The sequence below is a fragment of the Telmatherina bonti genome (genome assembly GCF_933228915.1).
Source record: "Telmatherina bonti genome assembly, chromosome: 3".
NCBI classification, from domain to species: domain Eukaryota; kingdom Metazoa; phylum Chordata; class Actinopteri; order Atheriniformes; family Telmatherinidae; genus Telmatherina; species Telmatherina bonti.
Genome location: NC_136621.1, coordinates 40976980 through 40996072, shown reverse-complemented (window position 1 = coordinate 40996072; position 19093 = coordinate 40976980). Strand labels below are relative to the sequence as shown.

General features: G+C 47.6%; 2 protein-coding genes across 3 annotated transcripts in view; one reads left to right on the top strand and one right to left on the bottom strand.

Annotated features, from left to right (window-relative positions):
- LOC306774997 (uncharacterized protein) overlaps positions 1–11968 on the top strand; it is a 14934-nt gene extending 2966 nt beyond the window's left edge. Inside the window, exons 2-14 of the mRNA XM_079265200.1 lie at positions 445–490; positions 1121–1268; positions 1346–1403; positions 1474–1555; positions 3156–3271; positions 3352–3520; positions 4739–4863; positions 6893–6976; positions 7528–7551; positions 7770–7838; positions 7933–8067; positions 9465–9587; positions 9998–11968. Of these exons, the coding sequence (XP_079121326.1) occupies positions 448–490; positions 1121–1268; positions 1346–1403; positions 1474–1555; positions 3156–3271; positions 3352–3520; positions 4739–4863; positions 6893–6976; positions 7528–7551; positions 7770–7838; positions 7933–8067; positions 9465–9587; positions 9998–10108 (1287 nt within the window). The 5' untranslated portion in view covers positions 445–447 and the 3' untranslated portion in view covers positions 10109–11968. The remainder of the gene's footprint in view (positions 1–444; positions 491–1120; positions 1269–1345; positions 1404–1473; positions 1556–3155; positions 3272–3351; positions 3521–4738; positions 4864–6892; positions 6977–7527; positions 7552–7769; positions 7839–7932; positions 8068–9464; positions 9588–9997) is intronic.
- tmem109 (transmembrane protein 109) lies at positions 8417–18286 on the bottom strand. Of its 2 annotated transcripts, XM_079265203.1 has the most exons (4): positions 18027–18286; positions 16913–17015; positions 15975–16288; positions 8417–8802 (listed from the first exon to the last, which is right to left on the bottom strand). In XM_079265203.1, the coding sequence occupies exons 1-4, from the start codon at positions 18228–18230 to the stop codon at positions 8767–8769; spliced, it is 657 nt and encodes a 218-aa protein (XP_079121329.1). In that variant the 5' UTR covers positions 18231–18286; the 3' UTR covers positions 8417–8766. The 2 variants fall into 2 exon arrangements, with proteins under 2 accessions (XP_079121329.1, XP_079121328.1); XM_079265202.1 differs by lacking the exon at positions 8417–8802 and having other exon boundaries at positions 15169–16288.
- Between the last annotated feature and the right edge of the window lie 807 nt (positions 18287–19093).

The window sequence follows — 19093 nt, the reverse complement described above, 5'->3', positions numbered from 1 at the left end:
GACCCGTCCCCCCACCCGGAGGCGGAGGGAAACTACCCTTTCATCCACCGGGGTAAACCCCAACGTGCAGGCACCAAGCTGGGGGCTGATGAGAATGCCCACACCTGCTCGGTGCCTCTCACCATGAGCAACTCCAGAGTGGAAGAAAGTCCAGCACCTCTCGAGGGTTCTGGTTCAGGCTCAGGCTCAGGCTCCTTCCCCACCAGAGAGGTGATATTCCACGTCCTTAGAGCCAGCTTCTGTACTTCAAGCTGATGTAATTTGTTAACTTGTGGCCTCACGTGTGGAAACTGTCTGAAAACTTAGAATCTGTCCATGTAGCTGATTTGAGGGGAAGCTACGTGGATAAAGCAGACGAACAGAAGAACGTACAGCTGAAACAGTCCAAATGTCATCTCGCTCGACTCTTCTATCTCTAACAACGTGTCTCTGACTCGTCTGCAGATAATGTGGAAGGTTCTGATCCTGCTGGCTGCGTCTCTCGGTGTGGGTGAGCATCTTCTCTCCATGTTTCTTCTGGTAAATTCTCTGGTACATCATGAAAATCCATACAGAAGCAGTGAAGGTCTGCACATCACCATCCTTCTCCTCTTTCAGGAGGAGGACAGCGCAAAGATGTACCATAGCATAGCATAGCATAGTATACCATAGCATAACATAGCATAGCATAGAATAGTATAGTATAGTATAGTATATCGTAGCATGGCATTGCATAGAATAGCATAGCATAGCAGCATAGCATAGCATAGTATACCATAGCATAGCATATTATGTTATAGCATACCATAGCATAGCCTAGCATATTATATAATATTATAGCATAGCATACCATAGCATATTATATTATAGCATAGCGTAGTACAGTATAGCATAGCATAGCGAAGTATAGTATATTATAGCATAGCGTAACGTAGTATAGTATATTATAGCATAGCGTAGCATAGCATAGCTTAGCATAGCATGCTTCACCGTACCATAGGTGCTATCTGATGCGGAATCCAAACATCCACAGATAATTAGGGAAAGTCTTGTCACAGTGGAAAGTTTCCACAGTTCGTCTGACGTAGAGGTGAACCGGACTTGTTGTCCACAAAGTGTCTCCTTATACTTTCTCTGTCAGAGTCATACGCTGTCCACGACCGCAGCGAACGTCTGACCCACGGGCGCCAGCTGAAGATCTACCTTCCTTCGACGGCGGTGAAGCTGGAGTTCATCCCACTGGACAACCCCACCCTGACCTCCATTCTCTGGGTGAAACACGGACACAGGTGACGGAAGCAGGAAGTCAGCTGGTTGCAGGTGCTGCAGGTTGTGTGTTTTAAACATGGCAGCTGTGTCTCTGCAGGCCAATCAGAGGAAGGGTGTCGGGCACTGGCAGCGACCAGCGCTTTTATATCGACAAGGTGATCATCCGCTTTCATGGCTGATTTATTCATCTCATGGTGTCACTCATCCTGCATCTGTTTCTTTCAGGTGACCTATGAAGACCAAGGAGCGTACGTCCAGAAAAACTCCTGGAATAGAGAGATTTTTTCTGTTAACGTGGCAATAACACGTAAGATCCGCCTCCCGCCTGCCTCTCTGCTGCTAGCCGTCTGTTTGTCCATCCATCTGTCTGTCTATCTGGACCAGGAGCCTCATTTCTAACCCGGCAGCACCAGACCCACCGTAGACCAGTTCTAGTCCACTTCTGGGGTTTCTAAAAGCAGGACTTGGCGGTAAAACGTCCCGACCTCCACACCAACTCTGACCCTGGCGTACGACATCTGGAGAAACGGGAAACGGCGACACCAAAGGCAGAAAATAAAAACAAAGAAATCTGAGCCATTTGTTCCAAATGAAACGTAAACTTTCCCCCAGAATGTTGGACATTAACAGCATCTGCAGAAGAAGAGAAAAAGTTCCTCCAGCACGTAAAACGTCCAGCAGGAAAATGTTCTGAAACCAAGCAGTTCTACATGTTAGAAAAGCCACATCACACAGTTAATAAGTCGTACAGAAGCTGCCGTACTAATAAAGCTCTACATGAAGACCTGCAGGTAAAAGGAGGCGGTCGCCATGACAACAGCCCATCATCAGGCTGCTCAGGTGTTTCCTCCACCTGCAGATACAGAACATGAAGTGATGGTTGGATATAAAATGCTCCCCAACGTGGCTTATCTGTCCCTGCTGGTGGACATGGAACATGGAGACTCTGGACTCCAGTCCGGCACCTTCCAAAGGGAAGGGACTGACAGGTCGGGTCCGCTCCTTTTCCCAACCCAGAGCAGAGGAACAGAACGATGTTCTCCACAGCCAGACGTGGTGTAGCGGCCATCGGGCAGATGGAGGCAGGTGGAGGTGCCTCCATGCCCAGGAGGAAACCTGTTGTACAGCTGCAGATGTGTGCAGATAGTGGAGACGCTACATAACATGCTACTAAATGGTAACGTGTCCCGTTCAGCTGCGACCACCGCTGTTGTCCCCGACCTCCAACCATCATGTTGGAACCAAACTGCTGCCAAACGTCGAGAAGTGATGCAACACATCAGAGGTGGACAATTCTCATTTATTCACAGGTTTAGTCTCATTTCTGTCTTCATGTCTCCGTCTCCTGCACCTCCTCCTCTGCCAGGACACGCCTGCTGGGGGGACAAGGTGGAACCACTGCCCCCCCTCTCCGACCACATCTGCAGCGCTGCAACCCAGCTGGGACACACAGGAACACCAGTATGTTCCCAGTAAATAAACTGGAGTCAGAGACGTCTCGTTCCAGTGTAGAATATTTTAAAATATTTTTACATTTTACAACTTTATCTTTTAGAATTTCTTCCTCATTTTCCAGAAAATTCCTCTTTTATTCCTGCTGAGTCGTCATGGAAATGAGATGGATTAATATTCATCAGGGCGTTGGCCTGACCTTTTATGGGCAACATGTGGGCGTGGCCAGATGTTCCCTCACCGTGTTAAACTTCCTGTTGATCCTGATTTATGAAGGAAACCGGCGTGGGACGTGCTGCTGTAGAAACCTGGAGGTTCTCCTGGTTTCCGTACGGAACCTGGAGGCACCGTTGCTACCTTCAGGTTTTTAGATGAGGCTCCTGGACTGAGGGAGTGGTGGGTCAGGAGGTCCTGAAGCGGGACATCTGTTAACGTCCTCTTGTCCTGCGTTGCAGCCAGACAGAACTATGTGAAGTGTGTGGCAGGAGAGAGTCTCTTCATCCCTCTGGACGGCGTGGACCTGGCCGACGCGCAGCTCTTCTTCGCTGGACTGGCTGCCAACGTGACTCTGGTGAGATCGGCTCCATGTGGACCTGGATCCAGACCGTTGCAGGAGCCGGTTGTGATCCAGACTCCGTTTGTGTCCCGCAGGTCCGTGATGGTGCTCGCGTGTCCCAGGACCTTCCAGATTACTGGGACCGGGTCCAGACCCACACCATGAACATCGAGATCCGGCATGTGAACCACAGCGATGAGGGCCAGTACTTCCTGAGAGACCAGCGGGACAGACTGGTGTCTGTGACCAGGATGGACCTGACAGGTCTGGTCTAAACACTGAACCTGACCTTCATCATCATCTTTATCCTCATCCTCATCAGCATGACCTCATCAGGACAGGCAGTGTGGTCCCTGAACGCATCGGGACCCGCAGGCTGGTCCCTGAACGCATCGGGACCCGCAGGCTGGTCCCTGAACGCATCGGGACCCGCAGGCTGGTCCCTGAACGCATCGGGACCTACATCCTGCAGTGTGGTCCCTGAACGCACCGGGACCCGCTGGCCGGTCCCTGAACGCATCGGGACCCGCAGGCTGGTCCCTGAACGCACCGGGACCCGCAGGCCGGTCCCTGAACGCATCGGGACCTACATCCTGCAGTGTGGTCCCTGAACGCATCGGGACCCGCTGGCTGGTCCCTGAACGCATCGGGACCCGCAGGCTGGTCCCTGAACGCATCGGGACCCGCAGGCTGGTCCCTGAACGCATCGGGACCCGCAGGCTGGTCCCTGAACGCATCGGGACCCGCAGGCTGGTCCCTGAACGCATCGGGACCCGCAGGCTGGTCCCTGAACGCATCGGGACCTACATCCTGCAGTGTGGTCCCTGAACGCATCGGGACCCGCAGGCTGGTCCCTGAACGCATCGGGACCCGCAGTGTGGTCCCTGAACGCATCGGGACCCGCTGGCTGGTCCCTGAACGCATCGGGACCTACATCCTGCAGTGTGGTCCCTGAACGCATCGGGACCCGCAGTGTGGTCCCTGAACGCATCGGGACCCGCAGGCTGGTCCCTGAACGCATCGGGACCCGCAGGCTGGTCCCTGAACGCATCGGGACCTACATCCTGCAGTGTGGTCCCTGAACGCATCGGGACCGCAGTCTGGTCCCTGAACGCATCGGGACCCGCAGGCTGGTCCCTGAACGCATCGGGACCCGCAGTGTGGTCCCTGAACGCATCGGGACCCGCAGTGTGGTCCCTGAACGCATCGGGACCCGCAGGCTGGTCCCTGAACGCATCGGGACCCGCAGGCTGGTCCCTGAACGCATCGGGACCCGCAGGCCGGTCCCTGAACGCATCGGGACCCGCAGGCCGGTCCCTGAACGCATCGGGACCTGCACCCTGTTGCAGTGTTTTAATGTTAAACGACGTTCTGGTTCTGGTCACTGCTGAACCAGGATCTGTCTGGGTTTTTGTAGCTGATCTATGCCTATGGATACATCCATAAAACCAGACCCCCGACCCTTTTCCTCTACCTCCGCAGACCATCATGAGAACCTGTCAGGAAACCCTCTCATGGCTCTGCTCCTACTGCTGGGAATTCCTGTTGGAATCTGCTGTCGGAAGAAGATTTTCAAGAAGAAAAGCCCGACGTCTGCTTCCCTGCAGGTGTGACTGCACTATGGGTAGCAGATCACGGGTTGGTAGTTGGGCAGGTAGTTTGGTGGTTAGTTGGGCAGGTAGTTAGTTGGGCAGGTAGTTGGGCAGGTGGTTAGTTGGGCAGGTGGTTGGGCAGGTGGTTAGTTGGGCAGGTGGTTGGGCAGGTGGTTAGTTTGGCAGGTAGTTGGGCAGGTGGTTAGTTGGGCAGGTAGTTTGGTGGTTAGTTGGGCAGGTAGTTTGGTGGTTAGTTTGGCAGGTAGTTTGGTGGTTAGTTTGGTGGTTAGTTGGGCAGGTAGTTTGGTGGTTAGTTTGGTGGTTAGTTGGGCAGGTAGTTGGGCAGGTAGTTTGGTGGTTAGTTGGGCAGGTAGTTGGGCAGGTAGTTTGGTGGTTAGTTGGGCGGGTAGTTTGGTGGTTAGTTGGGCAGGTGGTTAGTTGGGCAGGTAGTTGGGCAGGTAGTTTGGTGGTTAGTTTGGCAGGTAGTTTGGTGGTTAGTTTGGTGGTTAGTTGGGCAGGTAGTTTGGTGGTTAGTTGGGCAGGTAGTTTGGTGGTTAGTTGGGCAGGTAGTTTGGTGGTTAGTTGGGCGGGTAGTTGGGCAGGTGGTTAGTTGAGTGGGTAGTTGGGCAGGTAGTTTGGTGGTTAGTTGGGCAGGTAGTTGGGCAGGTGGTTAGTTGGGCAGGTAGTTGGGCAGGTGGTTAGTTGGGCAGGTAGTTTGGTGGTTAGTTTGGTGGTTAGTTGGGCAGGTAGTTTGGTGGTTAGTTGGGCAGGTAGTTTGGTGGTTAGTTTGGCAGGTAGTTTGGTGGTTAGTTTGGCAGGTAGTTTGGCGGTTAGTTGGGCGGGTAGTTTGGTGGTTAGTTGGGCAGGTGGTTAGTTGGGCAGGTAGTTGGGCAGGTGGTTAGTTGGGCAGGTAGTTGGGCAGGTAGTTTGGTGGTTAGTTTGGCAGGTAGTTTGGTGGTTAGTTTGGTGGTTAGTTGGGCAGGTAGTTTGGTGGTTAGTTGGGCGGGTAGTTGGGCAGGTAGTTTGGTGGTTAGTTGGGCAGGTAGTTTGGTGGTTAGTTGGGCGGGTAGTTGGGCAGGTGGTTAGTTGAGTGGGTAGTTGGGCAGGTAGTTTGGTGGTTAGTTGGGCAGGTAGTTGGGCAGGTAGTTGGGCAGGTGGTTAATTGGGCAGGTAGTTTGGTGGTTAGTTGGGCAGGTAGTTTGGTGGTTAGTTTGGCAGGTAGTTTGGTGGTTAGTTTGGCAGGTAGTTTGGTGGTTAGTTGGGCAGGTAGTTTGGTGGTTAGTTGGGCAGGTAGTTTGGTGGTTAGTTGGGCAGGTAGTTGGGCAGGTAGTTTGGTGGTTAGTTGGGCGGGTAGTTGGGCAGGTAGTTTGGTGGTTAGTTGGGCGGGTAGTTGGGCAGGTGGTTAGTTGAGTGGGTAGTTGGGCAGGTAGTTGGGCAGGTGGTTAGTTGGGCAGGTAGTTGGGCAGGTGGTTAGTTGGGCAGGTAGTTGGGCAGGTGGTTAGTTTGGCAGGTAGTTTGGTGGTTAGTTTGGCAGGTAGTTTGGTGGTTAGTTTGGTGGTTAGTTGGGCAGGTAGTTTGGTGGGTAGTTGGGCAGGTAGTTTGTGGTTAGTTGGGGCGGGTAGTTGGGCAGGTAGTTTGGTGGTTAGTTGGGGCAGGTAGTTGGGCAGGTGGTTAGTTTGGTGGTTAGTTGGGCAGGTAGTTGGGCAGGTAGTTTGGTGGGTAGTTGGGCAGGTAGTTTGGTGGGTAGTTGGGCAGGTAGTTTGGTGGGTAGTTGGGGCGGGTAGTTGGGCAGGTAGTTTGGTGGTTAGTTGGGCAGGTAGTTGGGCAGGTAGTTTGGTGGTTAGTTGGGCAGGTAGTTGGCTGGGTAGTTTTATGTTAATGACTCTATTGCCTTTTGGTTTTTTGGTTTTCTTCACGTCACGTTTTATTTCTTGTCAAGTTTTTTAGCCTGAACATAAAAAAAGATTTTTAAAGACCCATATAAAAAACAAACCAGCTGATCATCAGTCAGGAATCTTCTGACCGCCTGTTTCTGTTCCTCCAGACCTCCTCAGCAATGGTCCATGTTCCTCCTAGTGGTCCTGTTGGACCCTGTCCTCCCTACAGTAGTCCTGGACAACCAGGACTGGTGAGTATTTAGCAGCGGTTACTGACTAGTGGACTGCGGTCTGTGTCCAGACTTAGAAGTTGTCCCTTATGAACCCGAACCTCCAGCAAAAACTGTAAGAACTATTTAGTGGATGAAAAAACAGACAGACCAATCACATGTTAGTGAAGCCATCTCATGTGACACCACTCAGCCAATCAGGTCTGGAATCAGTAAACTCTACCAGATCCAGGTTCGTGATAAAACGATGATTTATTTGGTCAGGCTGGTACTGACGACATGCAGTTGATCCACACTGAACAGCTGGACTTTCTGGTCTTCCAGACATCTGCTTCGTTCTAACTGGATTTTAACTGAGTTCTCCTGGTTACAGAAGATCATTTCAGCCAATATTTACCAACTAATACATCATAATTTCATCACTTTGTGTGGGTATTGTGTTATCAGGACAAAATTCATTTACTAACCTAATGCAAGTGTGATACAAGCTTACTGACGCTATCCAACAAATCAGCTGATTCAGGGACTGAAGTCATGTGACCAACCTGATGAATGCATTTCTCTGTTTGCAGGTGAACTACTATGACCCAAACATGGTACGTACATGTCATGTATGATCCCAGCCACCTCTCATGTCCTTCCAGCCTCGGTGACGTGGCGTCTCTGATGAGGACAGACATGAGGGGACATCATGTCCGCTGCACAGTTTCAGATTAGAAACCAGATAAAACAGAGAGGAAAACATGACCGTTAGACTCATCGCCTGGACGCTCCAGGTGAGAACACATCCTCACCTGATGTTTGTGTCTTACAGGGTCCCACAGTCCACCCTCCACCTCCCGCTGCTGGTCCAGCACCAGGGGGCAGCTTCCCACCTTCTCCAGTGAGTTCTCCACCTCATGTCTGATATAAATGAACACATCTGAAGGCAAAAACACTTAATGATCCAACTTCCTGTTTCCTGTCTTCGTGTGCAGGGTTTCAACCCAGCGTACCCTCCCCAGAACCCTTCCTATCCTCCTCCTGGTCCTGCTGTGGGCTTCCCTGCACAGCCTCCACAGTGGGGTTACCAGCCACAGAACCAGTACTCCCCTGCACCTGTAGCACCAATGGTACGATCCAACCCCAGACAGAAATGTTGGCTTCTGTAAATGTCGTGGCTGCAAGAACTAGATCCTCCCGAGTAACGGACACGTAGCCTTAATAAATTTTAGATCTTTATTAAACAATGTACAATCTGGAACAGCAACAGAGTGGAACTCCACCACAAGGAGGGCTAAGACCTTCAAAAACCATACATGCAGTAAAATCCCCCAATACAACAACCCATGCAATAAAAAGATTTAACTAGCACAATATAATCCTGTTAAAAAGACGCCCCCCCCCCCCCCCCAAAAAAAAGAAAACCACACGAATGGAAACAAAAGAAAACAACAAAAAGGAATTTGCTACTATGGCCAGTTTCGTCAATAGTTTACCCCACCCCTTGCAGCAGGCTGAGGCTCCAGACAGAAAACAACAACAAAGAAAGGAAAAAAAAACGAAAAAAAAACACCTGTACTGGTTGATCCACACCAACCAGTACAAAAACAAAACAAAAATAGTCTCCACTCGAACAGCTAGGGTCAGTCTCAGTCACTCACAATCCAATTTCCCTTTAAAAGCAACAGCCTGGCGTGATGTCAACCACCACCAGGAAATCTTCATGAGCAGCGGAGTCCTGGTCTATCCCGCTGACGTTCCTTTCACTCACGCCACCCAAGCATCAAAGGGAAGTCCTGAATCCCCAAGCCGATCAATCCCTTCCGTGATCATCTTCCAGCGGCATCCCCCTCTGGCCACAGCAGCTGTTGAGCGAATTGCAGCAATGAGAACACACCAGTCACTGTATTGCCGAATAATGATGAGCACCATCCATGCCACTAAGCGGACACACATTCCTTTATATATATACTTAGAGAGCGTTGAATTCTAATCCATTTCGTGACCAGCCACCACCATCGCCGTCGCTGCTGCCAAGAGTGTTCCTCTGGACGTCACATGCCTTAGTCTCTCCCCTCACTTCCACCTTGGCTACTTTTATAGACTTGGAAATGTTTGTGTTCCAATCACCTGATTGCCCCCACCTGGCTCTCATTAACCAGCAGACAGAGTCCAACCCCATTGTGAGCTTTCATTTTCACAGTCATTAGCTCTTGACACCAAAAGCTTTACTCACAAGTCCAACACATATACACACATATTCTAAGGATAAGGAAAAAAAAACACATTTAAAACCCATGCCTCTTGACATAAACACATCATGTCATCCAGAACAGCGACTCCTAACCAGTTTTCATGCAGAGAAGTGGCACGTTTTAAACATCATTTACATCTGCAGGATGAATAAACACGTTTATTTCTGGTAATGATGGGACAGGACAGCAGGTCCAGTCACGGACGTTATTACCTGATGGGGTCAGAAAACACGCCGTCGGGCCGAGAATAATGATAAATCATGTGTTTGTAGGGTTATGCTCCAGCCATGTCCAGCTGCCCCCCCCCTCCAGCTGCTGCTGAACCCGGACCAGAGATGAAGAGCGAGGAAAAAGCTTCATCGCCGGCTGATCCTCTGCTGGTTTCTGCTCCGCAGGTATGCATGTTGGAGAGGACATGTTCCCATCGGTGTGTTCGTGTAGACTAAGACCCCATTCCACCAGGAGGTCCGGCTCGGTTCCACAGTCCATCCCTTCCGGGTCCCTCCTGCTGGGGTCCCAGTCGTCCCGATCCAACTGTAGGGGGTGGAGTTTTTCATAATGCTGTCCACTGATTGGTCCAAAGAATCGTGTCCCTTGTTGATATGAACAAACTGGGAACTTTTCCATGTTTGCACTGCTGTGACGTTACAGTGTTATGATGCATCTGTCTGACACGGCGTCTACCAGATCAGGGTTTACCGGACAGTTCCATTCGGAGCCGGACCGCTTGGTGGAGACGGCTTAATGGTCGTCCTGCTGCTGCAGACAGCTTTTTAAAGAAGTAAAATCTTTCTGTCCCACACAGGGCGGCTCTGCACCGGACCCTGGACCTTCCCCCTTCCACAGTGCTCTTAGCTCTTCTGATGGAGGTGCTCACCAGTTCCAGATCGACAAAAACTCCACCAACTTCCTGTAGATGCTCCGCCTTGGCTCTAAAAGTTATCAGTTATCTGCAGAATCAGATCAGCGAACCGGTTCAGGCGAAATCATTCAGTTCCTCTGCAGAATTCAGATCTGTTCACGGACAATCTACCGTATTCTACTGTCTTTTATCCAGCTCAGAAAATCCTTCCCAGGGGCTGGGCCATCATGTGATAAATTTCTGATTCATAACTGTGATCAGCCGTGAGCATGTTTATCCAATCACACATGGTGGAAATGTGCAGCCAAACAGAGTCCTGCCACACTTCTGTTTAAGTTGCTAGAGAAATTAGTTAGCTAGTTTAGCTACTACTAGCAGTTTAACCACTACTATCTGCAGTTTAACTGCTATTGTCTACTTTTTAGCTGCTACTAGCAGTTTAATTATTACCAGCAGTTTAACCACTACTAACAGTTTAACCATGACTATTTGCAGTTTAGCTGCTACTAACAGTTTAACCACTACTGCTAGCAGTTTAGATGCTACTAACAGTTTAACCGCTACTAATAGCAGTTTAACCACTACTATCTACAGTTTGCGACTACTAGCAGTTTAACCACCACTATTTGCAGTTTAGCTGCTTCTAGCAGTTTAGCTGCTAGTACTAGTTTAACCGCTACTACTAGCAGTTTAACCCCGACTATTAGCAGTTTAGCTGCTACTAGCACATTAGCCACTTCTATCTACAGTTTGCCGCTACTAGCAGTTTAACCACTGCTACTAGCACTTTAACCTTTACTAGCTGTGCAGCCACACAACAAAAACAGCAGTTGCGTCGTACAATTAGCATTCAGAGAGAAGTTTTGTGAATGACACCGGGGCTTTTTGGGGAGCATGTGTCTTCTCAAGCCACGTGCACACACACATATACATATATTACTGCACACAGTAAAAAATATGATAACTGCAAAAAACATTCTGTTGCTATTGTATGCAGTCGTGGGTGCCTTGTCAGAGCGGTGAACCATAGCAATGAAAACCACTTTTTCTCCCTTATTGATGGAGATTCTGACAGTTTTCCAGCCTTATATTTAGATTATTTATCATCCGATGTTCAGAAACAATGTTAAACTACTCCTGGTGCTATCTGAAACATCCCAGTTTTAGCTTTTCTCTGCAAGAAAACTTTATTGTTCAGATGCAGCAACGCATCGTCCTACTTGCTTGTGAAGATTCCCACAGTGATCTCATTTCATTTGCTTTATTTACTGTATCTTAGTAAAATGTTGAGCTATCGTTAGTTTATTTAGTTTTCAGTACAGATCTTTGAAAACTGGCAGAATTATGTGAAACTGAGATTAAACTATTGTGGAGCCCGAAGCCTTCCGACTCAAAACGTCTCTCCTGGATACGATCTGCTCAGAAATCTGAGTATATTTCTACACACCAGCAGAGACGCTCTGAGTCTGGAGAGGAAAGAGCGACTGAAGACAGTAAAATGCCTCCAAACTCCGACACAGCTCTGGAAACCAACGGATGGAACTGGGTCTTCTCTCTGATTCGGTTCAGATTGTGCACGGCTTAGCGGGGAAAGGAGCAGAACCAGAACCATCTGAAGCTTGGTTCTGGACCAGTTGCCTGTCAGCATGTTGTAGAAAGTTTAGCAGCATCAGTAAAGTCAGAAATGTTCCGTCTGGTTGTCCTGGACTCAACGCTGTGGTGCCTTCAGGTCTGTTGTACATATCACAGACGTTCCTCACATGTAACACGTATGATGTATGTAGATGTAACATGTTGTTTTTATTGTTTCTGTGTAAATGGAACCAAAAGTCTGCAGACGTTGATTCCACTTTGTCAAATCTTTTACCTGTTTTTAGACAAATACAGTCTGGATGTCTGAGTCGGCTTCTGTTATCTCGTCTTAACCCTGGTGCGTTCATGGCTGCTGGAAAAATGAGCTCTTAGATGAATCACTCTCACACATGCAGGCTGAGGGAGGAGCTTCTAACCAAGAGGTTGTGTCCAAAGGTAAAACAAGAAGCAAATGATAGAAAAGGACAAGAAAAGGTTCAGACAAGGTAAAGGGAGGAGGAGACGGGAGGAATGGATGAAAGAGAGAGGATGGATGGGGAGGTAAGGGAGGAGGATGAAAGGACAGGGAGGTGTAGAGATGGATGATGAAGGGAAGGATGGATGAGGTGGGAAGGAGAAAGGATGAATGGGTGAAGGAGAATGACGGAGAGGATGGAGGGAGAGGACAGAAGGATGAGTGGGAGAGGAATGTATAGAAGAAGGATGAAGGAGGGATGATGATGATGATGAAGGGAAGGATGTGCTGTTAGGGAAAAGACGAATGGAAGGAAAAAGAGGAAGAAGAGATGATGAGGATAGATGGAAAAGGGAGGATGAATGAAGACAGATGGAGGGATGAGAGGAGGTGAACAGAGCTGATTGGGTGAAGCAGGTTGATCGGAGGTGGAGGCGTGGCCTCCTGAACCAATCAGCTATCTTCATTCATTAAAAGATTCCCTCACTGGTCAGTCCGGACCTAAAAGCAGGAAGTAAGAATTCCGGATCGTTCTGTACAAACGTCAGTTTTTATTAGATAAAAACAGTTGAAGCTGAAAACATTTAATCTCCAACCACAAGACTCATCTCCCGCTCATCTGGACGACCAAAATCCATCAGGAGTTAGACTACATCAGGTCATCAGGAGTTAGACTACATCAGGTCATCAGGAGTTAGACTACATCAGGTCATCAAGTCATCAGGAGTTAGACTACATCAGGTCATCAGGTCATCAGGAGTTAGACGACATCAGGTCATCAGGAGTTAGACTACATCAGGTCATCAGGAGTTAGACTACATCAGGTCATCAGGTCATCAGGAGTTAGACTACATCAGGTCATCAGGTGTTAGACTACATCAGGTCATCAGGTGTTAGACTACATCAGGTCATCAGGAGTTAGACTACATCAGGTCATCAGGAGTTAGACTACATCAGGTCATCAGGTCATCAGGTGTTAGACTACATCGGGTCATCAGGTGTTAGACTACATCGGGTCATCAGGTGTTAGACTACATCGGGTCATCAGGTGTTAGACTACATCGGGTCATCAGGAGTTAGACTACATCAGGTCATCAGGTGTTAGACTACATCGGGTCATCAGGAGTTAGACTACATCAGGTCATCAGGAGTTAGACTACATCAGGTCATCAGGAGTTAGACTACATCAGGTCATCAGGTGTTAGACTACATCAGGTCATCAGGAGTTAGACTACATCAGGTCATCAGGAGTTAGACTACATCAGGTCATCAGGAGTTAGACTACATCAGGTCATCAGGTGTTAGACTACATCAGGTCATCAGGTGTTAGACTACATCAGGTCATCAGGAGTTAGACTACATCAGGTCATCAGGAGTTAGACTACATCAGGAGTTAGACTACATCAGGTCATCAGGTCATCAGGAGTTAGACTACATCAGGTCATCAGGAGTTAGACTACATCAGGTCATCAGGTGTTAGACTACATCAGGTCATCAGGAGTTAGACTACATCAGGTCATCAGGAGTTAGACTACATCAGGTCATCAGGTCATCAGGAGTTAGACTACATCAGGTCATCAGGAGTTAGACTACATCAGGTCATCAGGAGTTAGACTACATCAGGTCATCAGGAGTTAGACTACATCAGGTCATCAGGAGTTAGACTACATCAGGTCATCAGGAGTTAGACTACATCAGGTCATCAGGTGTTAGACTACATCAGGTCATCAGGTGTTAGACTACATCAGGTGTTAGACTACATCAGGTCATCAGGAGTTAGACTACATCAGGTCATCAGGAGTTAGACTACATCAGGTCATCAGGTGTTAGACTACATCAGGTCATCAGGAGTTAGACTACATCAGGTCATCAGGTGTTAGACTACATCAGGTCATCAGGAGTTAGACTACATCAGGTCATCAGGAGTTAGACTACATCAGGTGTTAGACTACATCAGGTCATCAGGAGTTAGACTACATCAGGTCATCAGGAGTTAGACTACATCAGGTCATCAGGTGTTAGACTACATCAGGTCATCAGGAGTTAGACTACATCAGGTCATCAGGTGTTAGACTACATCAGGTCATCAGGAGTTAGACTACATCAGGTCATCAGGAGTTAGACTACATCAGGTCATCAGGTGTTAGACTACATCAGGTGTTAGACTACATCAGGTGTTAGACTACATCAGGTCATCAGGAGTTAGACTACATCAGGTCATCAGGAGTTAGACTACATCAGGTCATCAGGTGTTAGACTACATCAGGTCATCAGGAGTTAGACTACATCAGGTCATCAGGAGTTAGACTACATCAGGTCATCAGGAGTTAGACTACATCAGGTCATCAGGTGTTAGACTACATCAGGTGTTAGACTACATCAGGTGTTAGACTACATCAGGTCATCAGGTGTTAGACTACATCAGGTCATCAGGAGTTAGACTACATCAGGTCATCAGGAGTTAGACTACATCAGGTCATCAGGAGTTAGACTACATCAGGTCATCAGGAGTTAGACTACATCAGGTCATCAGGTGTTAGACTACATCAGGTCATCAGGAGTTAGACTACATCAGGTCATCAGGAGTTAGACTACATCAGGTCATCAGGAGTTAGACTACATCAGGTGTTAGACTACATCAGGTGTTAGACTACATCAGGTCATCAGGAGTTAGACTACATCAGGTCATCAGGTGTTAGACTACATCAGGTCATCAGGAGTTAGACTACATCAGGTCATCAGGAGTTAGACTACATCAGGTCATCAGGAGTTAGACTACATCAGGTCATCAGGAGTTAGACTACATCAGGTCATCAGGTGTTAGACTACATCAGGTCATCAGGAGTTAGACTACATCAGGAGTTAGACTACATCAGGTCATCAGGAGTTAGACTACATCAGGTCATCAGGAGTTAGACTACATCAGGTCATCAGGAGTTAGACTACATCAGGTCATCAGGTGTTAGACTACATCAGGTCATCAGGTGTTAGACTACATCAGGTCATCAGGAGTTAGACTACATCAGGTCATCAGGAGTTAGACTACATCAGGTCATCAGGTCATCAGGTGTTAGACTACATCAGGTCATCAGGAGTTAGACTACATCAGGTCATCAGGTGTTAGACTACATCAGGTCATCAGGAGTTAGACTACATCAGGTCATCAGGAGTTAGACTACATCAGGTCATCAGGTGTTAGACTACATCAGGTCATCAGGAGTTAGACTACATCAGGTCATCAGGTCATCAGGAGTTAGACTACATCAGGTCATCAGGTCATCAGGAGTTAGACTACATCAGGTCAACATGTTCAGGAATTCTGCTGGTTCGGTTTTTCCTTTGAACCGGATGAAGCTGGTCTCAGGACCTGGGGACCAGTTAAACCAAGGGAATGTCTGGGTGTGTGTTGACTCCTCCCCTACAGCTGGTCACACACCTGAACCAACCTTTCAGACTTCATCAGTAAAGTCTGACGGACGATAACGTTGGGAAGACTCGGTCCTCCTGCAACCTGAGGAGTTTTCTGACACGAGGACTTCCTGCTCTGATCATGTGACCACGCCGCTGGTCAGGATCCACGGAAACATCAGAAACACGAGTGACGAGAAGCTGCATCGAGGCTCAACTGGCTGCTCCTCTCAGCCAATCAAAGAAACAGCTTTTATAAGGACAGAAATGGGGCGGAGCCTATCCCAGCTGGACGGGACATTGGTCCATCAGAGACAAACAACCATGATAATCCCATCCAGAGTCTGAAAGTGTCAGTCAGAAAGAAAGATTAAAAGAACCTGAGGAGGAGCAGCAGCTCCACCATCACTCCTCCGTCCGACTCCACCTTTCCATGTCTCTCAGACGTCTCTCCAAGATCTTCACCTGCTCCTCCAGACGAGACGTTTTATCCGCCGCCGCTGGCGACCCGCCGGACGTTCCCACTCCCAACAACACACAGACGCAGACCAGCACGGCGAGCCGGACCGCCATGGTCTCCGTTCCTGCCCGGTGGTCGCTCAGGATCAGGCCGAAGCAGCCCACGGCCACGCCCACCTTCAGCATCCACAGGGCCCGCCGCAGAGTGGAGGCGACCAATCGGAAAGCCAGGGAGATCAGCCAATAGCAAACAAGAGCGACCAGGACCCACTGAGCCACGAAGATCAGTCCCTCTGGTGTCACCTTTCTGTGGAAGACCACTGTGGAACAAGGACAGCTCAGTTCAGGTTTTACTCATATCTGCAGAATTTAGTTAATAATAATAATAATAATAATAATAATAATAATAAACACAACAACCACAATATACTTCGTATAGCCGGAGCCTAATAATGCACTGTTTTTCAAGGTGTCTTTCAGTACCAAAGGTCATCTTACAAAACAAAACAGATCACATAAGAATGAAAAACATTAAAAAGAAAAACAAGCAACGCAGCAGTTAAAATGGTCGGAGAGAGTTAACCAGCTTAACCAGCTGGGATGGGAATAATGGGAGAGTCGATGTTCTGAAGCTCAGATGGGAGAAAGTTCCAGAGCTTCCGAAGTTTATTCAGTGCAGATTTGCATCATTTTAATCTTCTTAAAATAAATAAATGAACGAACAAATGAAAAAAAAAGAATAAATGTAGAAGGTAAGAATGACAGAATGTAGGAATGAATAAATGAAGTAATAAATAAATAAATGAGCAGAAACTGCAGGAGTTTTCCTGACAGAAGCGTTTCTCTCTGAATGATGAGTGATGATCCATGTTCAGAGAAAATCATTTCACTCTGGAGACGAGCTTCCACCTGGACAAAACAGAGAAGAAGGGCTGCTTGCTCACCGTGGACCCCAGCAGCGTGCAGGAGGTGGGACGAGTACTGCAGCACAACGTTCAGACCGCCGGCTAGACTCTCTGCAACAACACGCAGGACCTGGGAGAAAGCCTGCAGGAGAAACACGGTTACATCAGAGGAGGAAGCTGCTTCAGGAAGTTCTTCCAAAACATGCAGAAAGAATAAAGACACGCCATCATCATCATCATCATCATCATCAGTTTCACCTGATGCCGACATGACAGAAATACTTGTAGTCTTCAGATCACCTCTGTGTGTCACGGCTTAGAGAAAGAAATTTGCATTTAAATCAGACTAATAATGGATCATCCATGAAGAGGACTATAACTGGACTACAGCGACGTGCTTTGAGAGGACTTTGCTGAAGTAACACCACCAGGCCTGTGAGACATGAGCATGCTCAGACGCAAACCGCTGGCGATAAATAAGCATTATTATTGGTATTCAAGGAACTGTCCTCTGGTGGTTCACCTATTACTTATCCAACAGAACCCAGGCAAGATCAGGGACTTCTCCAATTCTTAGGCCACAGATGGAGATCATGGAGTTCCTCAGGGATCAATACCGGGGCCGGTGCTGTTTTGATTTCTCCTGGTTACATTTTTCAACATTTCCTGTTATTTTTGTGCACATGACACACAGATATACATGTTGTTAGATCTTGAGGGTCCCTCACCAACCATAGCGCTTCAGAACTGCCTTCAGGAAGTAAAGTGCTTCATGGATAAAAAATAGTCTTCAGCTTAGTGACAAGAAGTCTGAGGTGCTTATTGTCATTTGATTTCACAACCAATGTAAGAAATTTGGAGGTCACCAATTATGTATGATCCTTGTCTTTCATCGAATGTGGTTGACTGCATAATGCACCAATCAAACTAAAGAGTCATCCCTTGTAATAAAATGAAATAAAAAAATAAAATTAAAGTCAAAAGAACAGGTTCTTCCACGAACGACACATGGTTGGAGTCTGCGCAGTGTGACTCATGCCAACCAGTCAGTTTTGAACCAAACCGAGTTGTTCTCATCATATCCACCATCTTTTAAAGCACTTTTCGCCCGCTTTGTTCCCAGTTAAACACCTGAGAAAAGTTAAGAACTCACCTTCTGGACCGACAGCACCGTCTGCTGCTCTGCCAGGCTGCCCAGGAAGAGCCTCCCCTCCCCGGCCAGGTCTGCCACAGCTTCCCGGAGCTCCTGGATCAACCCGGAGCGGCTCTCCACAACTTTCTCCCCCGAAACGGAAAATAGCAAAACGACAAACACGAAAACCCCACAAACACCCGTCCGTTTAAAAAAACACAACATTGTGGGGGTTTGACGGGAACAACTGAGAGAGAAACACCTCCAAGGTGGGAAGCAGGAACAGTTTTTACAGAAGAATGTGGGAAAACATGATGCCGCCTGCTGGTTGACCTGCAAACCTACACATGGCTACGTGGGAATACATATAAATGTACTTTATAGTCGGGATTAAAACTATAAACTCTGCCATGGCGGCTTGTCAGTCTGCATCATAATTAAAATAGTTTTAAATTAATTTTGATTCATTTATCAGGAAATTTTACAAAGTGAATAAGGAACAAGTGATGAGATTTTGAAGTGGTACGGATCATCTCCTGGTCTGGATCCAGGAACTTCTTGAGGAATTCTTTACTTTGGGGAGACAGGGATTATTTTGCCATGAAAACATCTGATGTGACGTTGGTGGACGAGTCGGCTGTAAGAAACGATTCTTTGAACGAGACGAGCCGACTCGTCAGAAGGAGACGATTTTTATTAGAATGGATTAGAATTTAGTGTGATTGTCGTATCATGTGGCCAATCACAAGGCTTATCCCAATATGTGTATGATATAAAACATTTTTTATCTTAATATTGCTGTTTGTAACTCCACCGTTTTACCTTCCAAAATAGATCAATATGTTCCCGATATCCCACTTTGCAAAACTCTTATTCTGTTGTGTGTACAGTTGTTGCAGAGACGCTTGTTTCCCCAAAGCTCAACACAAATATGTTAAAATGAGTGAACAATGAAGAATATAAAGTCATTTTCTATCCAAAACATGTTTAGATTTAGTTAGCACTACATTTCTTTCCTTCGTTTTGTCTGAACAATAAGTGACTTTTATCTGATTTTGTGTTTGATAATCACACCAAAAAATGTTTAA

Coding starts and splice junctions, on each gene's coding strand:
- tmem109 (XM_079265202.1), bottom strand. CDS start 18,230: ATGTTGTGTTTTTTTAAACGGACGGGTGTTTGTGGGGTTTTCGTGTTT. Junction 17,016..18,026: donor CGGTGCTGTCGGTCCAGAAG/GTGAGTTCTTAA, acceptor TTTCTCCTGCAG/GCTTTCTCCCAGGTCCTGCG. Junction 16,289..16,912: donor GCACGCTGCTGGGGTCCACG/GTGAGCAAGCAG, acceptor CTTGTTCCACAG/TGGTCTTCCACAGAAAGGTG.